General features: G+C 39.7%; 1 protein-coding gene and 1 long non-coding RNA gene across 3 annotated transcripts in view; one reads left to right on the top strand and one right to left on the bottom strand.

Moving 5' to 3' along the window:
- Positions 1–1,522: 1,522 nt before the first annotated feature.
- The window catches only part of oprl1 (opiate receptor-like 1), a 35,657-nt gene continuing 10,155 nt past the window's right edge, over positions 1,523–27,024 (bottom strand). The window contains exons 3-6 of the mRNA XM_058051719.1: positions 15,087–15,174; positions 13,088–13,270; positions 12,910–13,000; positions 1,523–5,601 (exon numbers count right to left, since the gene is read on the bottom strand). Coding sequence (XP_057907702.1) covers positions 5,054–5,601; positions 12,910–13,000; positions 13,088–13,270; positions 15,087–15,174 — 910 coding nt within the window. The 3' untranslated portion in view covers positions 1,523–5,053. The remainder of the gene's footprint in view (positions 5,602–12,909; positions 13,001–13,087; positions 13,271–15,086; positions 15,175–27,024) is intronic.
- On the top strand, positions 19,345–22,548 carry LOC131104489 (uncharacterized). 2 transcript variants are annotated; one of them, XR_009119782.1, is made up of 3 exons: positions 19,345–20,903; positions 21,554–21,641; positions 21,748–22,548. It is a non-coding gene; the product is annotated as an uncharacterized LOC131104489 (long non-coding RNA). The 2 variants fall into 2 exon arrangements; XR_009119783.1 differs by having other exon boundaries at positions 19,345–21,107.

The following is a 27,024-nucleotide window of genomic DNA, read 5'->3' as shown; positions in this document are numbered from 1 at the left end:
TGTCCAACATCAATGTCTTTATTCATGTCATATGCAAAATAGATAAATATTCCATATGTTTTATACACACATACACACAGGTTCAATTGTAATCTTGAGCAAAAAGCTTTTAAGTATGCCAGCGGACATCGCCGCCGGAGTCATGTGATGCAAACACCACCCCAGGCTACATCAAGTTAGCATTTAAGAAGTGTTTTTAACGTCACGACTCCGGTCAGCTGAGATACAAAGATAGTAGCCCGTTGTTCTCCTGCAGCAAACACAGTAAAGCAACACAATCGGAACGATGCTCATTTGGCTTTCCGACGCTTATTCTTTAGCTTTAACATTCAAGTTGTCTGCAAAATGTACTTTCACCCCCCCCCCCCCCACCCCCCCACACTACCTTTTTCGTGTGTGTTTTTTTCATCTACACATCAATAAGACAACTAGAGGAGGTTGATGAACCGCGTCGGTATCACCGCCGCCGCCGCCGCTACGGAACGTCACCGAGGAACTATTTCAAGAACGATTGTGACGCACAAAGTCTTCACACTGTTGCCATGGTTACCCGCACTTTTCTTTTACAGCTTTAGACGCATTCAAGTGTTTTGTTTATGAATTTATATCGTGCGAGTGAACCACACTATCATGTTGAAGATGGTTGTCATGGAGACACCTGTTTACGCCGCTCATAAAAACACCTTTTTATATAAAGCTACAATATACACAATAATACAAAGAAGGTTCTTTTTAAAGCCCCCCCCCCCGCCACGCCAAAGTGGCTGTTGGATGATCTAGGAACAGTAATTTATGGAACGGTAGTTTATGGGCACCAAACGTTACGATCATCTTCAATCATGGCGTCTGTTTCGGACGCCGCCTCTGACCCGCTTCTCGCTACTGGTACATGCCCACCACTTTGGGGGAAAAAAAAAATCACAAATCAGGCTTCACTACACATCTTTAAAAATTGTATCAGATTTAGTTTGACATTTTATTACTAGATTTGCAAAAAAATGTGTCCATTTGACAAAGAAGCACATATTAGTTTTGATATTTTTATATGATAATACCTCATAAAACTCAAAAGTACATAAATCAGGCTTCACTACACATATTAAAATAGTTCAAAGGTTAATATTAGAGAAATGTATTATTATTATTCTTTTATAAATACCCTCCATTACAAGGTGTAGAGATTAGGACATTTGCAAAAACGCCCATGGGACCAAATCCCCCCCCCCCCCCCCAAAAAAATATCGTAATCTGGACATATTCGAATGTTGTAGTGATGAATACCCTGTGAATGCCGAGTAAATCTTCCACTTGATGGAAAACAGCTTTGCAAAAAAAAAAAAAAAAGGCTTCACTACACATCTTAAAATTGTTTAAATGCTAAAGGAGACTTGGCCAAATTTATTTTATTTTAATTAAATTTTATTTAATTTAATTGATGCCAAATAAATCTACTACTACGCCCAACAGCTTTGCTACACATCTTAAAATTGTTTAAATGCTAAAGGAGACTTGGCCAAATTTATTGTTTTATTTTATTTTATTTTATTTTATTTTATTTTATTTTATTTTATTTTATTTTATTTTATTTTATTTTATTTTATTTTAATTTATGCCAAATAAATCTACTACTATGCCCACCAGCTTCGCTACACATCTTAAAATTGTTTAAATGCTAAAGGAGACTTGGCCAAATTTATTTTATTTTATTTTAATTTAATTTAATTAAATTTTATTTAATTTAATTGATGCCAAATAAATCTACTACTACGCCCACCAGCTTCGCTACACATCTTAAAATTGTTTAAATGCTAAAAGAGACTTGGCCAAATTTATTGTTTTATTTTATTTTATTTTATTTTATTTTAATTTATGCCAAATAAATCTACTACTATGCCCACCAGCTTCGCTACACATCTTAAAATTGTTTAAATGCTAAAGGAGACTTGGCCAAATTTATTTTATTTTAATTTAATTTAATTAAATTTTATTTAATTTAATTGATGCCAAATAAATCTACTACTACGCCCACCAGCTTCGCTACACATCTTAAAATTGTTTAAATGCTAAAAGAGACTTGGCCAAATTTATTGTTTTATTTTATTTTATTTTATTTTATTTTATTTTATTTTATTTTATTTTATTTTATGAGTTGTATCGCTATCGTTAGCTGTGTTAGACTAACACACTAGCAAAAATGCAAGCGCAACGTTAGCGCTTTAGCATGGCATAGCTATGCTAATGTGGCTAACGTTACGATGTGGTGTGCAATATACGGCATCTATTACGTCGGGGGCACCACTTAAGCTAACACAGGAGCAACTCAGTTAAAAAGCTAAAATCTAGCATGGATTTAAGGCAAGTGTTTTCGTTCCTCTCCCGAGTGACCCCACGTGGTTTCGCTCTCAGGGTTCAAGTCCACTTTAAGACACAAGAAGAAGAAGAAGAAGAAGAGAGAGAGAGCCCCTTTGTCCCTTTTGGAGCGGGGTCCGAGCCCCGGTGACCCCCGTCCTCCTGCTTTGCGTTCAAATAAGCCAACCCTCTGCCGGGCCCCGCCCGGGCCCCGCCCACCCAGTGCTCGGCCACACAAGACGACGCCTCCATGCAGCATTTACAAAGGCTCTGTATCGTTTATCAAAAAGACGGTGGAACCTCCAAAGTTAAACCCAAAACATGCCTCTAAAGTCAAACAGGAAATGCAAAACTACGCCTTCTGGCTTCTTTTTACACTTGAAAATGTCAATATACGACATCAAATACTGCCTGTACACTTAATAAAAGATTTGACGGTGGCCACAGCTTGACACTGGAACAGACCACTTCCATTTACATGATTATCAACAGTGCTTAACTTCTTTATACACTTGGATGATAGCTAAAAATGTTAAAATGCAACTTCAAGCACTGCTTGTGCGCTTACTAAAGATTTCATGGTAGCCACAGTTTGACACTGGAACAGACCACTTCCATTTACATGACTATCAACAGTGCTTAACTTCTTTATACACTTGGATGATAGCTAAAAATGTTAAAATGCAACTTCAAGCACTGCTTGTGCGCTTACTAAAGATTTCATGGTAGCCACAGTTTGACACTGGAACAGACCACTTCCATTTACATGACTATCAACAGTGCTTAACTTCTTTATACACTTGGATGATAGTTAAAAAATGTTAAAATGCAACTTCAAGCACTGCTTGTGCGCTTACTAAAGATTTCATGGTGGCCGCAGTTTGACCCTGGAACAGACTATTCCTATTTACATCATCATTAAGAGTGCTTCGCTTCCTTTTACACTTGCACAGCAGTTAATAATGTTCAAAAGTGACTTGAAGCATTGGCCCAACACTGAATGATGCTGTTCTAATGTTCACGGTTTGACCCTGGAACAGACTATTCCTATTTACATCATCATTAACAGTGCTTCGCTTCCTTTTACACTTGCACAGCAGTTAAGAATGTTCAAAAGTGACTTAACACTAAATGATGCTGTTATGATGGCCACGGTTTGACCCTGGAACAGACTATTCCTATTTACATCATTATTAAGAGTGCTTCACTTCCTTTTACACTTGCACAGCAGTTAAGAATGTTCAAAAGTGACTTGGCACTAAATGATGCTGTTATGATGGCTGCAGTTTGACTCCGGAACAGACTAATCCTATTTACATCATCATTAACAGTGCTTCGCTTCCTTTTACACTTGCGCAGTAGTTAAGAATGTTCATTGGTGACTTAACACTAAATGATGCTGTTCTGATGGCCACGGTTTGACCCTGGAACAGACTATTCCTATTCACATCATCATTAACAGTGCTTCGCTTCCTTTTACACTTGCACAGCAGTTAAAAATGTTAAAAAGTGACTTAACACTAAATGATGCTGTAATGATGGCTACGGTTTGACCCTGGAACAGACTATTCCTATTTACATCATCGTTAACAGTGCTTCACTTCCTTTTACACTTGCGCAGCAGTTAAGAATGTTCAGAAGTGACTTGGCACTAAATGATGCTGTTATGATGGCCACGGTTTGACCCTGGAACAGACTATTCCTATTTACATCATCATTAACGGTGCTTCGCTTCCTTTTACACTTGCGCAGCAGCTAAGAATGTTCAAAAGCGACTTGGCACTAAATGATGCTGTTATGATGGCTGCAGTTTGACTCCGGAACAGACTAATCCTATTTACATCATCATTAACAGTGCTTCGCTTCCTTTTACACTTGCACAGCAGTTAAGAATGTTCAAAAGTGACTTGGCACTAAATGATGCTGTTATGATGGCCACGGTTTGACCCTGGAACAGACTATTCCTATTCACATCATCATTAACGGTGCTTCGCTTCCTTTTACACTTGCACAGCAGTTGTTCAAAAGCGACTTAGCACTAAATGATGCTGTTCTGATGGCCACGGTTTGACCCTGGAACAGACTTATTTGTAGTTTGAAGTTTGGAGGTTCCACCGCGCCTGTAAAACATGTGCTGGTGATGCATTCAAGGAAACCGGGAAGTGGGTTCTCACGTTCGTAAACAAAAACGATAAACGATACGCGTGTGAAGTTCATGCAGCGTTTATAGCAACATATCATAGCAGCAAACTCCATGCAGGCCAGCTTCCATGAGTATGAGCCAGAAATATTTATGTGTGATGACAAAGAAGTTTGGAATTCCCAGTTTCCTGAATGCACCGTAATAATAACTGAACATTCATACGCCCCACAGCAGGGGGCGCACTCGATCAATAGTATACATACTGTACATATATCACAGTACACCTTCTCCTCCACGTTTGATCACGTGACTCCCGTGACAAGCCACGCCTCCACGGTCCGAAAAGCACCAATGAAAGGTCGGAACGGCGTCTCAGATCCGTTTCCCGTCGTCGTCGTCGGACTCCCCCCCGCCCCAAGCCAGTCGTCTAACCGGGGGGCGGGGGGGCTCGTGGCGCTAGAGCGCGGTGATCTGAGTCAGCTCCGTGTTGGAGTTCCCCGTCCCCGGCGTGTCCCCGCTCTGCGGGGGGTCCACCCCCACCAGGGGCAGCTCCACGCCTAGTCACGCGGGGTTTGGAGTCCCGCCGCCGGGGCCGCCGCCCTCGCCGCCCTTGCAGCTGTAAGCGGCCGCCACCTCCCTGGCGATGCTCCTCATGCGCCCCGACTGCTGCGTGTCCAGGCGGAACGGCGACGGCTGGCAGAACTCGCGGAAGCAGCGCTTGAAGTTCTCGTCCAGGAAGGCGTAGAGCACCGGGTTGAGGCTGCTGTTGACGTAGCCTAGCGCGATGCAGAAGTGCATGAGGACCAGCGTGGACAGGCTGCTCAGGTTGAAGCCCAGGGACTGAGCCAGGACCATGATCTGGATGGGAGTCCAGCACACCACGAACACCGCCACCACCACCAGGACCATCCTGGTGATGCGCCGCAGGTTGCGGTCCTTCTCCTTGGAGCCCGACAGGATGCGGACGCTGCGCAGGCGCTTGACCATCAGGCTGTAGCAGACGCTGATGATGGCCACCGGGATCAGGAAGGAGAAGAGGAAGACGCACGTGCCGAAGACCGGGTCCCAGTGGCTGCGCGGCTCCGGGAGGACCACGATGCACTCCACGCCTGCCGGGGGAAGACCAAAAAAACGAAAAACACGTCAGCAAACACTGCCTGGGACTACACCGCCGGTTTTTTGTAGTAGGTCCTCAAAAAACATCAGAACACTCATGTCATATAGAGGATCTTTGACTATTGCTTTTGCCATAAATCCTTAAAAACAGCAGAGTGCGGCTGTCATATAGAGGATCTTTGACTTGTGTTGTTACAGTAGCGACTCCAAAACAGTAAGATCCATGTTTTTGCAGTAGGTGCTCAAAAACAGCAGCATGCTCCCGTCATATAGAGGGTCTTTGACTACTGTTTTTGTAGTAGGTTCTCAAAAACAGCACAGCGCTTCTGTCATATCAAGAATTTTTGCAGCAGTTAAACAAAAACATCAGAACACTCATGTCATATAGAGGATCTTTGACTATTGCTTTTGCCATAAATCCTCAAAAACAGCAGAGTGCGGCTGTCATATAGAGGATCTTTGACTTGTGTTGTTACAGTAGCGACTCCAAAACAGTAAGATCCATGTTTTTGCAGTAGGTGCTCAAAAACAGCAGAGTGCTCCCGTCATATAGAGGGTCTTTGACTACTGTTTTTGTAGTAGGTTCTCAAAAACAGCACAGTGCTTCTGTCATATCAAGAATTTTTGCAGTAGTTAAACAAAAACTGCAGAGTGCTCCTGTCATATAGAGGATCTTTGACTATTGCTTTTGCCATAAATCCTTAAAAACAGCAGAGTGCGGCTGTCATATAGAGGATCTTTGACTTGTGTTGTTACAGTAGCGACTCCAAAACAGTAAGATCCATGTTTTTGCAGCAGGTTCTCAAAAACAGCAGAATACTCATGTCATAGAGAGGATCTTTGACTATTGCTTTTGCCATAAATCCTCAAAAACAGCAGAGTGCGGCTGTCATATAGAGGATCTTTGACTTGTGTTGTTACAGTAGCGACTCCAAAACAGTATGATCCATGTTTTTGCAGTAGGTGCTCAAAAACAGCAGAGTGCTCCCGTCATATAGAGGGTCTTTGACTACTGTTTTTGTAGTAGGTCCTCAAAAACAGCAGAATACTCATGTCATATAAAGGATCTTTGACTATTGCTTTTGCCATAAATCCTTAAAAACAGCAGAGTGTGGCTCTCATATAGAGGATCTTTGACTTGTGTTGTTACAGTAGCGACTCCAAAACAGTAAGATCCATGTTTTTGCAGTAGGTGCTCAAAAACAGCAGCATGCTCCCGACATATAGAGGGTCTTTGACTACTGTTTTTGTAGTAGGTTCTCAAAAACAGCACAGCGCTTCTGTCATATCAAGAATTTTTGCAGTAGGTCCTCAAAAACAGCAGAACACTCATGTCATAGAGAGGATCTTTGACTATTGCTTTTGCCATAAATCCTTAAAAACAGCAGAGTGTGGCTGTCACATAGAGGATCTTTGACTTGTGTTGTTACAGTAGCGACTCCAAAACAGTAAGATCCATGTTTTTGCAGTAGGTGCTCAAAAACAGCAGCGTGCTCCCGTCATATAGAGGGTCTTTGACTAGCGATCATGCAGTGGGTCCTCAAAAACTGCAGGACGCTTCTGTCGTGTAGATGACCTTAAATATCCTTAAATATAATCCTTAAATATCCTCCTGTCATATAGAAGATCTCTGCTCCATGTTTTTGCAGCAGGTTCTCAAAAACAGCGGAGTGCTCCCGTCATATAGAGGGTCTTTGACTACTGTTTTTGCAGTAGGTTCTCAAAAACAGCACAGCGCTTCTGTCATGTCAAGAATTTTTGTAGTAGGTCCTCAAAAACAGCAGAACACTCGTGTCATATAGAGGATCTTTGACTATTGCTTTTGCCATAAATCCTTAAAAACAGCAGAGTGCGGCTGTCATATAGAGGATCTTTGACTTGTGTTGTTACAGTAGCGACTCCAAAACAGTAAGATCCATGTTTTTGCAGTAGGTGCTCAAAAACAGCAGCGTGCTCCCGTCATATAGAGGGTCTTTGACTAGCGATCATGCAGTGGGTCCTCAAAAACTGCAGGACGCTTCTGTCGTGTAGATGACCTTAAATATCCTTAAATATAATCCTTAAATATCCTCCTGTCATATAGAAGATCTCTGATCCATGTTTTTGCAGCAGGTTCTCAAAAACAGCAGAGTGCTCCCGTCATATAGAGGGTCTTTGACTACTGTTTTTGCAGTAGGTTCTCAAAAACAGCAGAGTGCTCCCGTCATATAGAGGGTCTTTGACTACTGTTTTTGCAGTAGGTTCTCAAAAACAGCACAGCGCTTCATATCGAGGATCTTTGACTTGTGTTGCTACAGTAGCGACTCCAAAACAGTAAGATCCATGTTTTTGCAGTAGGTGCTCAAAAACAGCAGAGTGCTCCCGTCATATAGAGGGTCTTTGACTACTGTTTTTGCAGTAGGTTCTCAAAAACAGCACAGCGCTTCTGTCATATCAAGAATTTTTGTAGTAGGTCCTCAAAAACAGCAGAACACTCATGTTATAGAGAGGATCTTTGACTATTGCTTTTGCCATAAATCCTTAAAAACAGCAGTGCAGCTGTCATATAGAGGATCTTTGACTTGTTGTTACAGTAGCGACTCCAAAACAGTAGAGCGCTTCTGTCATATAGAAGATCTCTGATCCATGTTTTTGCAGTAGGTTCTCAAAAACAGCACAGCGCTTCTGTCATATCAAGAATTTTTGCAGTAGTTAAACAAAAACAGCAGAGTGCTCCTGTCATAGAGAGGATCTTTGACTATTGCTTTTGCCATAAATCCTTAAAAACAGCAGAGTGCGGCTGTCATATAGAGGATCTTTGACTTGTGTTGTTACAGTAGCGACTCCAAAACAGTATCGAGGATCGTTGAGCCACATTTTTGCAGTAGGTTCTCAAAAACAGCAGGACGCACTTGTCAAATAAAGAATTTTGGATGTCTTGTATTTTTGCAGTAGGTCCTCAAAAAAAAAAATGTAAAAAATGTCATTTAAAAAATCTTTGACTCGTGCTTTTGCTATAGATTCTTAAAAACAGCAGAGACCTCCTGTCATATAGAAGACATCTCAGTAGTGCTTTTGAAGTAGGTTCTCAAAAACAACCGAGTGCTCCTACAGAAGATATCTGATGTGTTTCTTCATTATTCGATTCCATAAAAACAACAAACCTCCGTTCCTGTCACAGCGGGGATCTTTGAGTAGCATAAAGCTAGCCATTGACACTTTAGCTCCGCCCCCTTATACACAAGCGATGCGGACAAGTTCTAATATCACCTAGCAAGTGATCTTTAACGTGCACGTTGGATTTTTTCAAGCCTGACAGCAGGAAGTCCGACGCAGGATGTTGAATGGCAGCAGAAGAAAAGGTCAATCACTCGATAGCTTTTAGAGGCTAATCGCTCCTTCCCCAACGCCTCACCTTTCCAAATGTTAGCAGCCCACCTCCTTCCGCCGCCGTAACCCGTGTGGTGACACTTCTACGTTGGACCATTAAGAACGGGATGTTACGACGGACACGGTTTGACCATGGAACAGACTAATTACCAAACATGATTTCCTATGGGAAGCATTGATTGGAAATTGCTGGTTAATGGATTATATAATCTGTGTGTGTGTGTGTGTGTGTGTGTGTGTTCCCTGGCGATACAGCACTCGTAAAAGTTTGGCATTATGCGTCATAACCACACGCACACACACACACACACACCGGCGCTTATTACATTCTGCGTGTGGTTTGTATGATGCAGTTCATGCCAGGTTCATCAAGTTTTATGGCGTTATTATATTTATAGTCATCACCATTGTTGGTCCAATCTACTCAAATCAATAAAATCATTAACCACTGGCTATTCAATATACAGAGAATATGAGACATAAGAATAAATTAACAAAAAACACATAATAAAAAATAAAATAATTCATAACTAAATAAAATAATAACAAAGTAAAATAATTAATAACAAAATAAAATAATTCATAACAAAAATAAAATAGTTAATAACAAAAATAAAATAATTCATAACAAAAATAAAATAATTCACACCTGAAATTTCATTTCATAATTATTCTATTAAAAATATTATATTATTATATTTTATGGCGTTATTATATTTATAGTCATCACCATTGTTGGTCCAATCTACTCAAATCAATAAAATCATTAACCACTGGCTATTCAATAGACAGAAAATATGAGACATAAGAATAAATTAACCAAAAATACATAATAAAAAATAAAATAATTAATAACAAAATAAAATAATTAATAATAAAATAAAATAATTAATAACAAAATAAAATAATTAATAACAAAGTAAAATAATTAATAACAAAAATAAAATAATTCATAACAAAAATAAAATAATTCACACCTGAAATTTCATTTCATAATTATTCTATTAAAAATATTATATTATTATATTTTATGGCGTTATTATATTTATAGTCATCACCATTGTTGGTCCAATCTACTCAAATCAATAAAATCATTAACCACTGGCTATTCAATAGACAGAAAATATGAGACATAAGAATAAATTAACCAAAAATACATAATAAAAAATAAAATAATTAATAACAAAATAAAATAATTAATAATAAAATAAAATAATTAATAACAAAATAAAATAATTAATAACAAAGTAAAATAATTAATAACAAAAATAAAATAATTCATAACAAAAATAAAATAATTCACACCTGAAATTTCATTTCATAATTATTCTATTAAAAATATTATATTATTATATTTTATGGCGTTATTATATTTATAGTCATCACCATTGTTGGTCCAATCTACTCAAATCAATAAAATCATTAACCACTGGCTATTCAATAGACAGAAAATATGAGACATAAGAATAAATTAACAAAAAATACATAATAAAAAATAAAATAATTAATAACTAAATAAAATAATTAATAACAAAGTAAAATAATTAATAACAAAAATGAAATAATTAATAACAAAAATAAAATAATTCACACCTGAAATTTCATTTCATAATTATTCTATTAAAAATATTATATTATTATATTTTATGGCGTTATTATATTTATAGTCATCACCATTGTTGGTCCAATCTACTCAAATCAATAAAATCATTAACCACTGGCTATTCAATATACAGAAAATATGAGACATAAGAATAAATTAACAAAAAAATACCTAATAAAAAATAAAATAATTAAAAAAAAATAATTAATAACAAAAATAAAATAATTAATAACAAAATAAAATAATTCACACCTGAAATTTCATTTCATAATTATTCTATTAAAAATATTATATTATTAGTATCACAACACTATTTAAAATTATAAATTTATTATTCATTATTATTCAAATATGATTTAACTATTATAATTATTTCAGCTGGCCTTTTAAATGACAATAATTCTATTTATTTATTATTGTCACTGCTTCACTCGCAGAAAATTAAAGTTTTCCAGAACATAGACCAAAAAAAAAAAAACAGGAAAAAAATGAATGTGGTTGTATAAATCTGGTTATTTTGTATCAATTTTTAATATCAGAGGATACTACTTGGACGCCCCACTCAGCGTGTACTCAAGGCAAACAAGTGGATTTCTTATTTCTCATGGCTTCTATTAGCACAGCATCAACCCCCCTCCTTCCTGCCAACTTGACCTCGGGGGGCGGAGCTTGTCACCCCAATCAGGAGGACATGCCGTGTGCCATCAGTACCTGTCAAATGTCACGTCCGGAAGCTCCGCCTCCTCATGGGAGAACATTGAAATCCGACACGTGAAAAGCGTTTGTGTTGATTTTTCATTGACGACTGACTTGTTTTCAAAAAAAAGGAGAAAGGAATAAAACACAATAAAGAAAACGCAGACGTGGTAAAAGGAGAGCGTAATACTGCAGTACACTAGTAACAGTCATCCAGGTTGAGAGGAGCGCTGCAGGCTAGAACTGGATCGATACACAAGCACCGGGAATCGGACTGTCACAACGGACAACACATTATTACAACAACATATTATTACACTGTACCGTCTGGCCTCCTTTGTATAAACTCTACCTTCCCTTGTCATTTTACTTATTTGGAAATATGTAAATACTCATATATTTGTATTTGATTATATTTTATTCATATTGGATTGAATTTTATTGGAGAGTGTTTAACTTTAAATATAAATTTATTCTCACAATGTGATGAATTTATTGTTTGAAATAGAAATAATTTTTTGCAAAAGACAAAAGGTCACAGTTTTACCAAAATAAAGTCGGAATTTGCGGAGAAAAAGTTGTAAATGTCAACAATGAAAATGGCAACATTGTGAGACGTTGTCATACGATAACATTTTATGAATTTATAAAAAAAAATGAAAAAAATGAAAAAAAAATGAAAAAAATGAAAAAAATGAAAAAAATGAAAAAAATGAAAAAAATGAAAAAAATGAAAAAAATGAATTTTTTTTAAAAAAAAATTCATGTCGACAATGAAAATGGCAACATTGTGACATTGTCATATGACAACATTTTATAAATTTAATGAAAACAATGAAAAAAATGAAAAAAATGAAAAAAATGAAAAAAATGAAAAAAAATGTAAAAACATTAAAAAACAGATTTTCATGTCGACAATGAAAATGGCAACATTGTGACATTGTCATATGACAACATTTTATAAATTTAATTTAAAAAATGAAAAAAATGAAAAAAATGAAAAAAATGAAAAAAATGAAAAAAATGAAAAAAATGAAAAAAATGAAAAAAATGAAAAAAAATGAAAAAAATGAAAAAAAAAAGAAAATAACATTAAAAAACATTTAAAACAAATTTTCATGTTGACAATGAAAATGGCAACATTGTGAGACATTGTTATATGACAACATTTTATACATTTACTTTAAAAAATGGAAGAAATGAAAAAAATTTAAAAAAAATGACAAAAATGAAAAAAAGAAAATAAATTTTTTTCATGTTGACAATGAAAATGGCAACATTGTGAGACGTTGTCATATGACAACATTTTATAAATTTATTTAGATATGGAGAATTGCACCCTTTGCTTGTGTTTCATTTTCAAAAATCTATTTTTGTTACTTTCTGAAGTTGCGTAAAGAAAAAATAAAAACGGAGGCATGTGTCGGAAAACGCGTTAAAATCCGGTAAGTTGGTGCTATAGCCGCGGGGGGGGCATGCCACGAGGGCCTTTCTCTTCTTCTCCTGGGGTGGATCATAAAAAATAAATGCGGCGCGCCTCGTGTTTCTAGCACTATGCATTGTTTTGCATATGAATGACATATGAATCACACGTACACTTTAGTTATGGAAGTCATGGAGTACAGTTACTCACTATTGTGCTCTTGCTCCTCCTCCACGTTCCCCATCACCATGGCCGGAACCCCGAAGGCGGAGGCCAACACCCACACGCAGATGTTCACCACCTGAATGACGAGGTACAACCCGTGATACAGACGCGGTACCATAGTACTACCATACGTAGTAGCGGATATGTATGTTGTTAGCGTGACCTTGGCCTTGTGAGGCGTCCTCATGTCCAGAGCTTTGACGGGGTGGCAGACGGCCACGTAGCGGTCCATGCTCATGACGGTGAGCGTGAAGGTGCTGGTGAACATGTTGTAGTAGTCGATGGACACCACTGCCTTGCACAGGGCGTTCCCAAACGGCCAGAATCCCAGGAAGACATCAGTGCCCTGCAAGGAAATCGAACGCCGTGGTGAGGATGGAGCGGGAATCTTTCCATAGTCTTTGTGCCGCTAACTGATCATCAGACATCATTGGTATGCTAATTACAAATCCAAACAAAACTGTTAGCATGTTAGCATTGGAGTTAATTTGCACTTGGCGCTATCTTGTTAGGTGCTAGCATGCTAACTGTTCCTGTGTTAGCATTTTATACACACATGGCATGATGTGGGGACACCGTAGAACTACCTTAGTACTTTCAGTACTTGGTGCTATCTTGTTACGTGCTAGCATGCTAACTGTTCGCATGTTAGCATTTTAGATATTTTGCTCAGGCCTAAATGCAAATACACACACGGCATGATTTGAGGACACCGTAGAAATGCCTTAGTACTTTCAGTACGTGGTGCTATCTTGTTACGTGCTAGCATGCTAACTGTTCGCATGTTAGCCTTGCAGATATTTTGCTCAGGCCTAAATGCAAATACACACACGGCATGATTTGAGGACACCGTAGAACTGCCTTAGTACTTTCAGTACTTGGTGCTATCTTGTTACGTGCTAGCATGCTAACTGTTCGCATGTTAGCATTTTAGATATTTTGCTCAGGCCTAAATGCAAATACACACACGGCATGATTGGGGACACCGTAGAACTGCCTTAGTACTTTCGGTACTTGGTGCTATCTTGTTGCGTGCTAGCATGCTAACTGTTCATGTGTTAGCATTTTGTTATTTTGTTCAGTGTAAATGTAACTGCACACGTAGGGGCACTGTATAACTGCCTTAGCCCTTTCGGTACTTGGTGCTATCTTGTTATGTGCTAGCATGCTAACTGTTTGCGTGTTAGCTTTTCAGATATTTTGCTCAGGCCAAAATGCAAATACACACGGCATGACGTGGGGACACTGTAGAAGTACCTGAGCAGTTTCGGTACTTGGTGCTATCTTGTTGTGTGCTAGCATGCTAACTGTTCATGTGTTAGCATTTTAGTTATTTTGTTCATGTGTAAATGTAACTGCACACGTAGGGACACTGTATAACTGCCTTAGCCCTTTCGGTACTTGGTGCTATCTTGTTATGTGCTAGCATGCTAACTGTTTGCGTGTTAGCCTTGCAGATATTTTGCTCAGGCCTAAATGCAAATACACACACGGCCTGATTGGGGACACCGTAGAAGTGCCTTAGTACTTTCGGTACTTGGTGCTATCTTGTTGCGTGCTAGCATGCTAACTGTTCATGTGTTAGCATTTTACGTTATTTTGTTCATGTGTAAATGTAACTACACATGTAGGGACACTGTATAACTGCCTTAGCCCTTTCGGTACTTGGTGCTATCTTGTTAGGTGCTAGCATGCTACCTGCTAACATGTCAAAATGCATATACTGTATATACTGTATATGAACGGAATACATAGAAGCACAACAAAACTGCCTCTGCACTTTGGCTACTTAGTGCTATATGCTAACTGTGAGCATGTTAGCATTTCAGCATTGCAGATATGGCATGATGTTGGGACCCTGTAGAACTGCCATGACACTTTTGGTACTTTGTGTATCTCACTAGGCACTACCATACAAGATGTTAGCATTTCGCTACTTAAATGATGAGAAAATGCTAATTATACATTACATGGTATGATGTAAATACAATAATGAACTACCTTATGTATTTACATCTCCCAATTATTTGATTCTATAAGATATGAGATGTATCACTTTCATAAAGACATATTAAGCAAAAAAAATTAAGTAAAAAAAATCACCTTAATGAGAAGAATATTTATTTATGGAAAGGTTTGTTAAGTTCTGTGTTCAATCTCACCTGGAAAGGTAATGTAGCCAGGAACAAGGAGTCGGCTAGAGCCAGGTTAAAGATGTAGATGTTGGTGGCTGTCTTCATCTTGGTGTATCTGTGGACGCACACACACACACACACACACACACACACACACACACACACACACACACACACACACACACACACACACACACGTATAAATAGTTATCGGTTGTGCATGATGGACGCTGTGTTAAGATGCATAAAGGCTAATGAGGTTGGGATTCACGAATGGCAGCACTGGGATTCATTGAAAGAAGGAACTGCCGCACCTTTTTAATAAGAGCGGAGGACGCCTAATTTCAATTGAAGCAATTCAATTCAACCCCCCACCCCCCTCCAAAGATCTTTTATTTGACGAAGGGCACTCTGCTGTTTAAAACGCTAGTCAGAGATCCTCAACATGACGTTTACTTTTATAGTTCAGCACAGTCAAAGATATTTTATACGACAGGAGCGCTCTCTTGTTTTATAAGTATGTACTGCACTACTGCCAAAGATCCTGAATAAAATGCATTAAGATCCTTTATATGACAGGAGTTTTACGCCTCATCAAAGATCCTTTATATGGCAGGAGCGCTGTGCTGCTTTCAAAGGACCTACTGAAAAAAAAATGCTTGTAAAAGATCCTTTATAAAACGGGACCGCTCTGCTGTTTCTAAAAATCAACTGAAAAAATACCCTAAACAAAGATCCTTTATATGACAGGAGTATTGTGCTTTTTTTTAAGAAGGTACTGCAAAAACACTTGTCAAAGATCCTCTATACGGCAGGAGTGCCGTCCTGCTTTTAAAAGGTCCAACTGGAAGTGTGTTACACCTCAATCAAAGATCCTTTATATGACAGGAGCGCTATGCTGTTTTTAAAAACAACAACAAAAACTACTGCAAAAACACTTGTCAAAGATCGTCTATATGGCAGGAGTGCTGTCCTGCTTTTAAAGGTCCTACTGGGAAAAAAAATGCTCATCAAAGATCCTTTATAAGACAGGAGCGCTGTGCTGCTTTTAAATGACCTACTGAAAAAAGAATGCTTGGAAAAGATCCTTTATAAAACGGGACCGCTCTGCTGTTTTTAAAAACAACCAAAAAAACCCAACCCTAAACAAAGATCCTTTATATGACAGGAGTATTGTGCTTTTTTAAGACATGTACTGCAAAAACACTTGTCAAAGATCCTCTATATGGCAGGAATGCTGTCCTGCTTTTAAAAGGTCCAACTGGAAAAAAAAATGCTCATCAAAGATCCTTTATAAGACAGGACCGCTGTGCTTTTCTAATGATATACTGCAACATCACTGCTAAGAGATCCTTCATAGCGCTCTGCCATTATCAGGAAGCTACTGCAAAAACGCTTGTCAAAGATCCTCTATACGGCAGGAAAAAAAATGCTCATCAAAGATCCTTTATAAGACAGGACCGCTGTGCTTTTCTAATGATATACTGCAACAACACTGCTAAGAGATCCTTAATAGCGCGCTGCCATTATCAAGAAGCTACTGCAAAAACGCTTGTCAAAGATCCTCTATACGGCAAGATAAAAAAATGCTCATCAAAGATCCTTTATAAGACAGGACCGCTGTGCTTTTCTAATGATATACTGCAACATCACTGCTAAGAGATCCTTCATAGCGCTCTGCCATTATCAGGAAGCTACTGCAAAAACGCTTGTCAAAGATCCTCTATATGGCAGGAAAAAAAATGCTCATCAAAGATCCTTTATAAGACAGGACCGCTGTGCTTTTCTAATGATATACTGCAACAACACTGCTAAGAGATCCTTAATAGCGCGCTGCCATTATCAAGAAGCTACTGCAAAAACGCTTGTCAAAGATCCTCTATACGGCAAGATAAAAAAATGCTCATCAAAGATCCTTTATAAGACAGGACCGCTGTGCTTTTCTAATGATATACTGCAACAACACTGCTCAGAGATCCTTCATAGCGCTCTGCCATTATCAAGAAGCTACTGCAAAAAACGCTTGTCAAAGATCCTCTATACGGCAAGAAAAAAAATGCTCATCAAAGATCCTTTATAAGATGGGACCGCTGTGCTTTTCTAATGATATACTGCAACAACACTGCTAAGAGATCATTCATAGCGCTCTGCCATTATCAGGAAGCTACTGCAAAAACGCTTGTCAAAGATCCTCTATACGGCAGGAATAAAAAATGCTCATCAAAGATCCTTTATAAGACAAGACCGCTGTGCTTTTCTAATGATATACTGCAACAACACTGCTAAGAGATCCTTAATAGCGCGCTGCCATTATCAGGAAGCTACTGCAAAAACGCTTGTCAAAGATCCTCTATACGGCAAGATAAAAAAATGCTCATCAAAGATCCTTTATAAGACGGGACCGCTGTGCTTTTCTAATGATATACTGCAACAACACTGCTAAGAGATCCTTCATAGCGCTCTGCCATTATCAGGAAGCTACTGCAAAAATGCTTGTCAAAGATCCTCTATATGGGAGGAAAAAAATGCTCATCAAAGATCCTTTATAAGACAGGACCGCTGTGCTTTTCTAATGATATACTGCAACAACACTGCTCAGAGATCCTTCATCGCGCTCTGCCATTATCAGGAAGCTACTGCAAAAACGCTTGTCAAAGATCCTCTATATGGCAGGGAAAAAAAATACTCATCAAAGATCCTTTATAAGACGGGATCGCTGTGATTTTCTAATGATATACTGCAACATCACTGCTAAGAGATCCTTCATAGCGCTCTGCCATTATCAGGAAGCTACTGCAAAAACGCTTGTCAAAGATCCTCTATACGGCAAGATAAAAAAATGCTCATCAAAGATCCTTTATAAGACGGGACCGCTGTGCTTTTCTAATGATATACTGCAACAACACTGCTAAGAGATCCTTAATAGCGCGCTGCCATTATCAAGAAGCTACTGCAAAAACGCTTGTCAAAGATCCTCTATACGGCAAGAAAAAAATGCTCATCAAAGATCCTTTATAAGACAGGACCGCTGTGCTTTTCTAATGATATACTGCAACAACACTGCTAAGAGATCCTTAATAGCGCGCTGCCATTATCAGGAAGCTACTGCAAAAACGCTTGTCAAAGATCCTCTATACGGCAAGATAAAAAAATATTCATCAAAGATCCTTTATAAGACAGGACCGCTGTGCTTTTCTAATGATATACTGCAACAACACTGCTAAGAGATCCTTCATAGCGCTCTGCCATTATCAGGAAGCTACTGCAAAAACGCTTGTCAAAGATCCTCTATACGGCAAGATAAAAAAATGCTCATCAAAGATCCTTTATAAGACAAGACCGCTGTGCTTTTCTAATGATATACTGCAACAACACTGCTAAGAGATCCTTCATAGCGCTCTGCCATTATCAGGAAGCTACTGCAAAAATGCTTGTCAAAGATCCTCTATATGGGAGGAAAAAAATGCTCATCAAAGATCCTTTATAAGACAGGACCGCTGTGCTTTTCTAATGATATACTGCAACAACACTGCTCAGAGATCCTTCATAGCGCTCTGCCATTATCAGGAAGCTACTGCAAAAATGCTTGTCAAAGATCCTCTATATGGGAGGAAAAAAATGCTCATCAAAGATCCTTTATAAGACGGGATCGCTGTGATTTTCTAATGATATACTGCAACATCACTGCTAAGAGATCCTTCATAGCGCTTTGCCATTATCAGGAAACTACTGCAAAAACGCTGGTCAAAGATCCTCTATAAAACAGGAGCGCTGTGCGGAGGATGGGGACCCCTGCTCCGTATCTCGGGGAGCACCCTGCTGCTAAACTCGACCGCACTCGGTCCCATCCCGACTTTCCCTGCATCCCAAGTTGCTCCTCGGCGTCTTGTGATGGAAGGCGGGCCGAGGATGAAAGGAATCGCTAAGATGACGACGCTTTCATCCGGCGTGCTGCTGATTTTCAAATATTCATCATGACTTTGAATTATTCACAAGCCGCAGTGAGCCAGAAAACACCCAGTCACTCAAATAGTCCACTACTTCCTTCCCTCGTATGCTAGTTAGGGAAGATAAGTTGTACCTTAGCTTGGCTCAAACCTCAAAACTGTATTATTGTATGTTAGCTTAAATCATCGCGTACGCTAGTATGTTAGCCATTTTATGGGAGCTAAATTGTCTTTAGTGTTTATAAAAACATATGTGTTACGCTAGTTGGAGAATAAACAACAACACTTACAAAAGTTAGCTAGAAATTGTTAATGTTCACAAAAAATGTACCTTTAATTGACTAAATTAAAGACTAAATTGTGTTTAATGAAAGACTTATGCTAGCTTCATTGAAGACTCTAAATTGAACGAAATGTGTTTAAAAACATGTTAGGTTCATTGAACGCAGCGTTTTTCAGTGTTCACAAAAACTCATGCTAGCATAGTTAAAGACTCTAAATTGTCTCTGGAAAGACGTATGCTAGCATTTCAGGAAAGCTCGAGAAGCTAAATTCCGAGTTAGCTTTGATGAAGTCTCTAAACTGTTCTCAATATTTAGTCTTAGCTTAAAAGTTAGCTTAAAAGCATTGTTATGTTAAAAAATGTATGTTCGATTGAGTGGAGCCTAAATGAAATTAAATAAAACACTTATGCTAGCTTCATTGAAGACTCTAAATTGTCCAAAATGTGTATGAAAACACGTGTAGTCCGTTCAGTGCTTACTAAAACTTGTATGTTAGCTTCAATTTAAAATATACACAAATGTATATATTAGTATATTACCACATCAGGTAAGCTAAAAAAGCTAAATTCTGAGTTAGCTTTGATGAGGACGCTAAACTGTCCTCAATAGTTATTAGTCTTGTAAGTTAGCTTAAAAGCATTGTTAAAAATGTTCAATTGAGTGGAGCCTAAATGAAATTAAATAAAACACTTATGCTAGCATAGTTGAAGACTCTGAATTGTCTCCGGAAAAACCTATGCTAGCACGTCAGGTAAGCTAAAAAAAAAAAAAAGCTAAATTCTGAGTTAGCTTTGATGAAGACGCTAACCTTCAATTGAGTGAAGCCTAAATTGAATGACATAAAACACTTATGCTAGCTTCATTGAAGACTTAAATTGTCCAAAATGTGTATGAAAACACGTGTAGTCCCTTCAGTGCTTACTAAAACTTGTATGTTAGCTTCAATTTACCTTCAACATTTACACAAAATGCTTATATTAGCTTTGTTGAACACGCAGCTGTTTTCAGTGTTAACAAAAACTCATGCTAGCATAGTTAAAGACTCTAAATTGTCTCCGGAAAGACCTATGCTAGCACGTCAGGTAAGCTAAAGAAGCTAAATTCTGAGTTAGCTTTGATGAAGACTCTAAACTGTCCTCAATATTTAGTCTTGTAAGTTAGCTTAAAAGCACTGTTAAAAATGTTCAATTGAGTGGAGCCTAAATTAAATTAAATAAAACACTTATGCTAGCATAGTTGAAGACTCTGAATTGTCTCCGGAAAAACCTATGCTAGCACGTCAGGTAAGCTAAAAAAAAAAAAGCTAAATTCTGAGTTAGCTTTGATGAAGACGCTAACCTTCAATTGAGTGAAGCCTAAATTAAATAACATAAAACACTTATGCTAGCTTCATTGAAGACTCTAAATTGTCCGAAATGTGTATGAAAACACGTGTAGTCCGTTCAGTGCTTACTAAAACTTGTATGTTAGCTTCAATTTACCTTCAACATTTACACAAAACGTGTATACTAGCTTTGTTGAACACGCAGCGTTTTTCAGTGTTAACAAAAACTCATGCTAGCATAGTTAAAGACTCTAAATTGTCTCCGGAAAGACCTATGCTAGCACGTCAGGTAAGCTAAAGAAGCTAAATTCTGAGTTAGCTTTAATGAGGACGCTAAACTGTCCTCAATAGTTATTAGTCTTGTAAGTTAGCTTAAAAGCATTGTTAAAGATGTTCAATTGAGTGGAGCCTAAATGAAATTAAATAAAACACTTATGCTAGCATAGTTGAAGACTCTGAATTGTCTCCGGAAAAACCTATGCTAGCACGTCAGGTAAGCTAAAAAAAAAAAAAAAGCTAAATTCTGAGTTAGCTTTGATGAAGACGCTAACCTTCAATTGAGTGAAGCCTAAATGAAATTAAATAAAACACTTATGCTAGCTTCATTGAAGACTCTAAATTGTCAGAAATGTGTATGAAAACACGTGTAGTCCGTTCAATGCTTACTAAAACTTGTATGTTAGCTTCAACTTACCTTCAACATTTACACAAAATGCTTATATTAGCTTTGTTGAACACGCAGCTGTTTTCAGTGTTAAGAAAAACTCATGCTAGCATAGTTGAAGACTCGGAAAAGACATATGTTAGCATATCAGGTAAGCCAGAAACCTCTATCTTAGCTTGTTTGGAGAGACTCTAAACAACAACATTTACAAAATGGTGTGAATTAGCTTAAAATCATTCTAGGTTTAATTCCTCTTTTTCTTGCCACTTTTGTAGCAACAAACGACTCTCTCCAGTACAATGATGTTCAACTGATGTTCACGAGGGTATCGTACCACAGTGTGATCCGAACACAGACGAGGTAGTAAGTATTACACCCAGTATCCAGTATTACACCCCCCCCCCCCCACACACACACACATGATGACACTCCTTGTGTTTTCTCTAAACGCAATCCCATCTCTCTTGAGGAATGGACAAGATGGACGTCAAGTGCTGCGCCTTTGAAAGGACGATTGGATTCCATTCGGAAAGATCAACAAAGATGAAAAGGCAGACGGGAGGAAGTCATCCTCCAATCATGTCTGCCAAGTGTCCTTGAAGTACGGGAGGCCATTTCGGGCAAAACACATCCAAAAACTGCACACGCTTACAACGTAATCACACACACACGACCACACATACACAATCATTTTTGGCACATATGTACCAAAACAAAGCAAAACATCCAAAATCTGTACACATTGTTCATTTGTTCATTTCGGTCAATTGGTCGTTAGCCTGTGATTCCCCCCCTAGACCCGGTCAGCCGTGTTGAGTCAGTTCGTTCAGTCATGTTCACGTTCGTTCCGACTCAACAGCGCAACAACACGTGATGACTAGTGGTGTGTCATTCATGAACGAACGGGTCAAAAGAACTCGTTCAGTCATGTTCACGTCCGTTCCGACTAAACAGCGCAACAACACGTGATGACTAGTGGTGTGTCATTCATGAACGAACGGGTCAAAAGAACTCATTCAGTCATGTTCACGTTCGTTCCGACTCAACAGCGCAACAACACGTGATGACTAGTGGTGTGTCATTCATGAACGATTCACGTTCGTTCCCACTCAACAGCGCAACAACACGTGATGACTAGTGGTGTGTCATTCATGAACGAACGGGTCAAAAGAACTCGTTCAGTCATGTTCACGTTCGTTCCGACTCAACAGCGCAACAACACATGATGACTAGTGGTGTGTCATTCATGAACGAACGGGTCAAAAGAACTAATTCAGTCATGTTAACGTTCGTTCCGACTCAACAGCGCAACAACACGTGATGACTAGTGGTGTGTCATTCATGAACGAACGGGTCAAAAGAACTCGTTCAGTCATGTTCACGTTCGTTCCGACTCAACAGCGCAACAACATGTGATGACTAGTGGTGTGTCATTCATGAACGAACGGGTGAAAAGAACTCGTTCAGTCATGTTCACGTTCGTTCCGACTCAACAGCGCAACAACACATGATGACTAGTGGTGTGTCATTCATGAACGAACGGGTCAAAAGAACTCGTTCAGTCATGTTCACGTTTGTTCCGACTCAACAGCGCAACAACACATGATGACTAGTGGTGTGTCATTCATGAACGAACGGGTCAAAAGAACTCATTCAGTCATGTTAACGTTTGTTCCCACTCAACAGCGCAACAACACATGATGACTAGTGGTGTGTCATTCATGAACGATTCACGTTCGTTCCCACTCAACAGCGCAACAACACGTGATGACTAGTGGTGTGTCATTCATGAACGAACGGGTCAAAAGAACTCGTTCAGTCATGTTCACGTTCGTTCCGACTCAACAGCGCAACAACACGTGATGACTAGTGGTGTGTCATTCATGAACGAACGGGTCAAAAGAACTCGTTCAGTCATGTTCACGTTCGTTCCGACTCAACAGCGCAACAACACGTGATGACTAGTGGTGTGTCATTCATGAACGAACGGGTGAAAAGAACTCGTTCAGTCATGTTCACGTTCGTTCCGACTCAACAGCGCAACAACACGTGATGACTAGTGGTGTGTCATTCATGAACGAACTGGTCAACAGAACTCGTTCAGTCATGTTCACGTTCGTTCCGACTCAACAGCGCAACACGTGATGACTAGTGGTGTGTCATTCAGGAACGAACGGGTCAAAAGAACTCGTTCAGTCATGTTCACGTTCGTTCCGACTCAACAGCGCAACAACACGTGATGACTAGTGGTGTGTCATTCATGAACGAACGCGTCAAAAGAACTTGTTCAGTCATGTTCACGTTCGTTCCGACTAAACAGCGCAACAACACGTGATGACTAGTGGTGTGTCATTCATGAACGAACGGGTCAAAAGAACTCGTTCAGTCATGTTCACGTCCGTTCCGACTAAACAGCGCAACAACACGTGATGACTAGTGGTGTGTCATTCATGAACGAACGGGTCAAAAGAACTCGTTCAGTCATGTTAACGTTCGTTCCGACTCAACAGCGCAACAACACGTGATGACTAGTGGTGTGTCATTCATGAACGATTCACGTTCGTTCCCACTCAACAGCGCAACAACACGTGATGACTAGTGGTGTGTCATTCATGAACGAACGGGTCAAAAGAACTCGTTCAGTCATGTTCACGTCCGTTCCGACTAAACAGCGCAACAACACGTGATGACTAGTGGTGTGTCATTCATGAACGAACGGGTCAAAAGAACTCGTTCAGTCATGTTCACGTTCGTTCCGACTCAACAGCGCAACAACACGTGATGACTAGTGGTGTGTCATTCATGAACGAACTGGTCAACAGAACTCGTTCAGTCATGTTCACGTTCGTTCCGACTCAACAGCGCAACACGTGATGACTAGTGGTGTGTCATTCAGGAACGAACGGGTCAAAAGAACTCGTTCAGTCATGTTCACGTTCGTTCCGACTCAACAGCGCAACAACACGTGATGACTAGTGGTGTGTCATTCATGAACGAACGCGTCAAAAGAACTTGTTCAGTCATGTTCACGTTCGTTCCGACTAAACAGCGCAACAACACGTGATGACTAGTGGTGTGTCATTCATGAACGAACGGGTCAAAAGAACTCGTTCAGTCATGTTCACGTCCGTTCCGACTAAACAGCGCAACAACACGTGATGACTAGTGGTGTGTCATTCATGAACGAACGGGTCAAAAGAACTCGTTCAGTCATGTTAACGTTCGTTCCGACTCAACAGCGCAACAACACGTGATGACTAGTGGTGTGTCATTCATGAACGATTCACGTTCGTTCCCACTCAACAGCGCAACAACACGTGATGACTAGTGGTGTGTCATTCATGAACGAACGGGTCAAAAGAACTCGTTCAGTCATGTTCACGTCCGTTCCGACTAAACAGCGCAACAACACGTGATGACTAGTGGTGTGTCATTCATGAACGAACGGGTCAAAAGAACTCGTTCAGTCATGTTCACGTTCGTTCCGACTCAACAGCGCAACAACACGTGATGACTAGTGGTGTGTCATGAACGAACGGGTCAAAAGAACTTTTTTGTGAACATAATGAACGATCAATTTGCAACTGAACGGACTGAACGGGTATTAAAAAAACTTGTTCAGTCATGTTCACGTTCGTTCCGACTCAACAGCGCAACAACACGTGATGACTAGTGGTGTGTCATTCATGAACGAACGGGTCAAAAGAACTCGTTCAGTCATGTTCACGTTCGTTCCGACTCAACAGCGCAAGAACATGTGATGACTAGTGGTGTGTCATTCATGAACAAACGGGTCAAAAGAACTACTTCTTTTTTGTGAACATAATGAACGATCAATTTGCAACTGAACGGACTGAACGGGTATTTTAGGGGCGGTGACCTCGTTCATTCTGCTCACAAAAAAGAACTAGTTATTTGACCCGTTCGTTCATGAATGACGGTTAGCACGGCATAACGGTTAGCACGGCTAGCGTAGAAATACCAAACCAGACACGTAAACCTTTTCCAACAGACGCAGTTTGACCCCAGAACAGATCAAATCACACGATTTCCCGTGGGTGTGTCGTTCCGAGCGCCTGCTTTGCTGCATCAGGTGTTCTTCCACCGCCGTGCTGATTGTTCGGCTAATAAGTTTCCTCCCGCAGGTCAACGTCGGCTTTGTGCTTCGGTTTTCATTAGCGACACTGGCGGCTACGCTAGCACGAGGAGGATGAAAGAGTAAGCATGGATAATGAGGAAGTGGGAGAAGAAAGACTCCAAAGATGGAAGCCGTTTACGTTGGGCTAATAAAGCAACAAGAAAGGTTGAATGGCGACAACAAAGACAAACAATCTTTCTTCTCTTCTCTTTCATCGTCTTCCTCTCCTGGAGGTCATCAATCTCGCCAGCAATCAACACGCTGCACGGCCCCGCCGCTCCTAACCGCCTACTGTTAAAAATGCAAATCAAAGATCCTGTCTTTCCTGTGAGCGCTGGGCTGTTTTTAATGACCCGGTCAAAGATTCTCTATTCCACAGGAGCTCTTTGCTGTTTTAAGGAACTATTGCAAACATGCTAATCAAAGATCCCCCGTACGACAGGAGCACTCTGCTGTTTCTCAGAATGGTTGTTTAAAGCGCTAGTCAAAGATCTTCTATATGACAGAAAACTAGTCAAAGATCCTCTACATCAGAGGACGATGCTCGATGCTTGAAACGCTAGTCGAATATCCTCTAAATGACATAGAATTTCTGCTCTTTTAAATGCTAGGACATACTCCAAAAACTCATACTCAAAGATCCTCTATATGCCAGGAATACTCCGCTGTTCTAAAAGCAAGTCAAAGATCCTTTATATGACGGGACTATTCTGCTGTTTGAAAATGCTTATCAAAGATTTTCCGTATGACAGGAGGACTCTGCTGTTTGAAAATGCCAGTCAAAGATCCTCTATATGTCAGTATTATAATATTTCATCATTAGTTGGTGGCTTCTTTTGCCAAAGATCCTCCATTTCAACGCTGCTTCAGATGAACACACAAGAAAACATCAGATTTGATCATCTGGTGTGAACGCTCATCGCCATGGCAACCGGATCACCTTGAAGGACGGGAGAGGAGGGGAGGTCGGGTGCGTTGAGTGAGTCCTGAATATGGCGGGCGAGTGCAAAGTGAAAGAAAGAAATGTTTTGTGATGACGTGATGAGTGTGGGCATTCCAAGCCTCCTTCTGTGAATCACACTTTCTCCCACTTGTGCCGCTGCCCTCAAACACGGCCGAGTCATGCGCGGGGTCCCGTTCGGGGGCCGCATCCTTCAAGTGAGCATTTGCGAGGTGCAGTATGCGTTCATCAAGTGACAGGGAGTTCTGATTAAAAGCTGGCTTGGAGTCCTTCCACTGTTGACCCTTGACCCCCACACGTATTACCATCCTTGTTGTCACAGAGCCAGGCTATTTTCATGGGGCTGGCCAAGGTGAGACCGTTACTCGAGATCATCTAGACGGCCTGTTAACATCGACTCATTGATTCATTGAGTCATGTTATCATGGAATCAATGATTCATGAAGTCATTGATTCAAATGAGTCATGATGTCATGTTATCACAGAGTCATTGATTCATTGAGTCGTGGTGTCATTTTATCATGTAGTCATTGATTCATGGTGTCACGTTATCATAGAGTCATTGATTCACTGAGTCATTTTGTCCGGCAGTCATTGATTCAGGGTTTCGTGTTATCATGGAATCGTTGGTTCATGGACTCATGCTA

This window comes from Doryrhamphus excisus, chromosome 16, assembly GCF_030265055.1.
Source record: "Doryrhamphus excisus isolate RoL2022-K1 chromosome 16, RoL_Dexc_1.0, whole genome shotgun sequence".
Classification (NCBI taxonomy): Eukaryota; Metazoa; Chordata; class Actinopteri; order Syngnathiformes; family Syngnathidae; genus Doryrhamphus; species Doryrhamphus excisus.
Note: the sequence above shows the minus strand (reverse complement) of the source record. Positions and strands in the feature narration are given on the sequence as shown.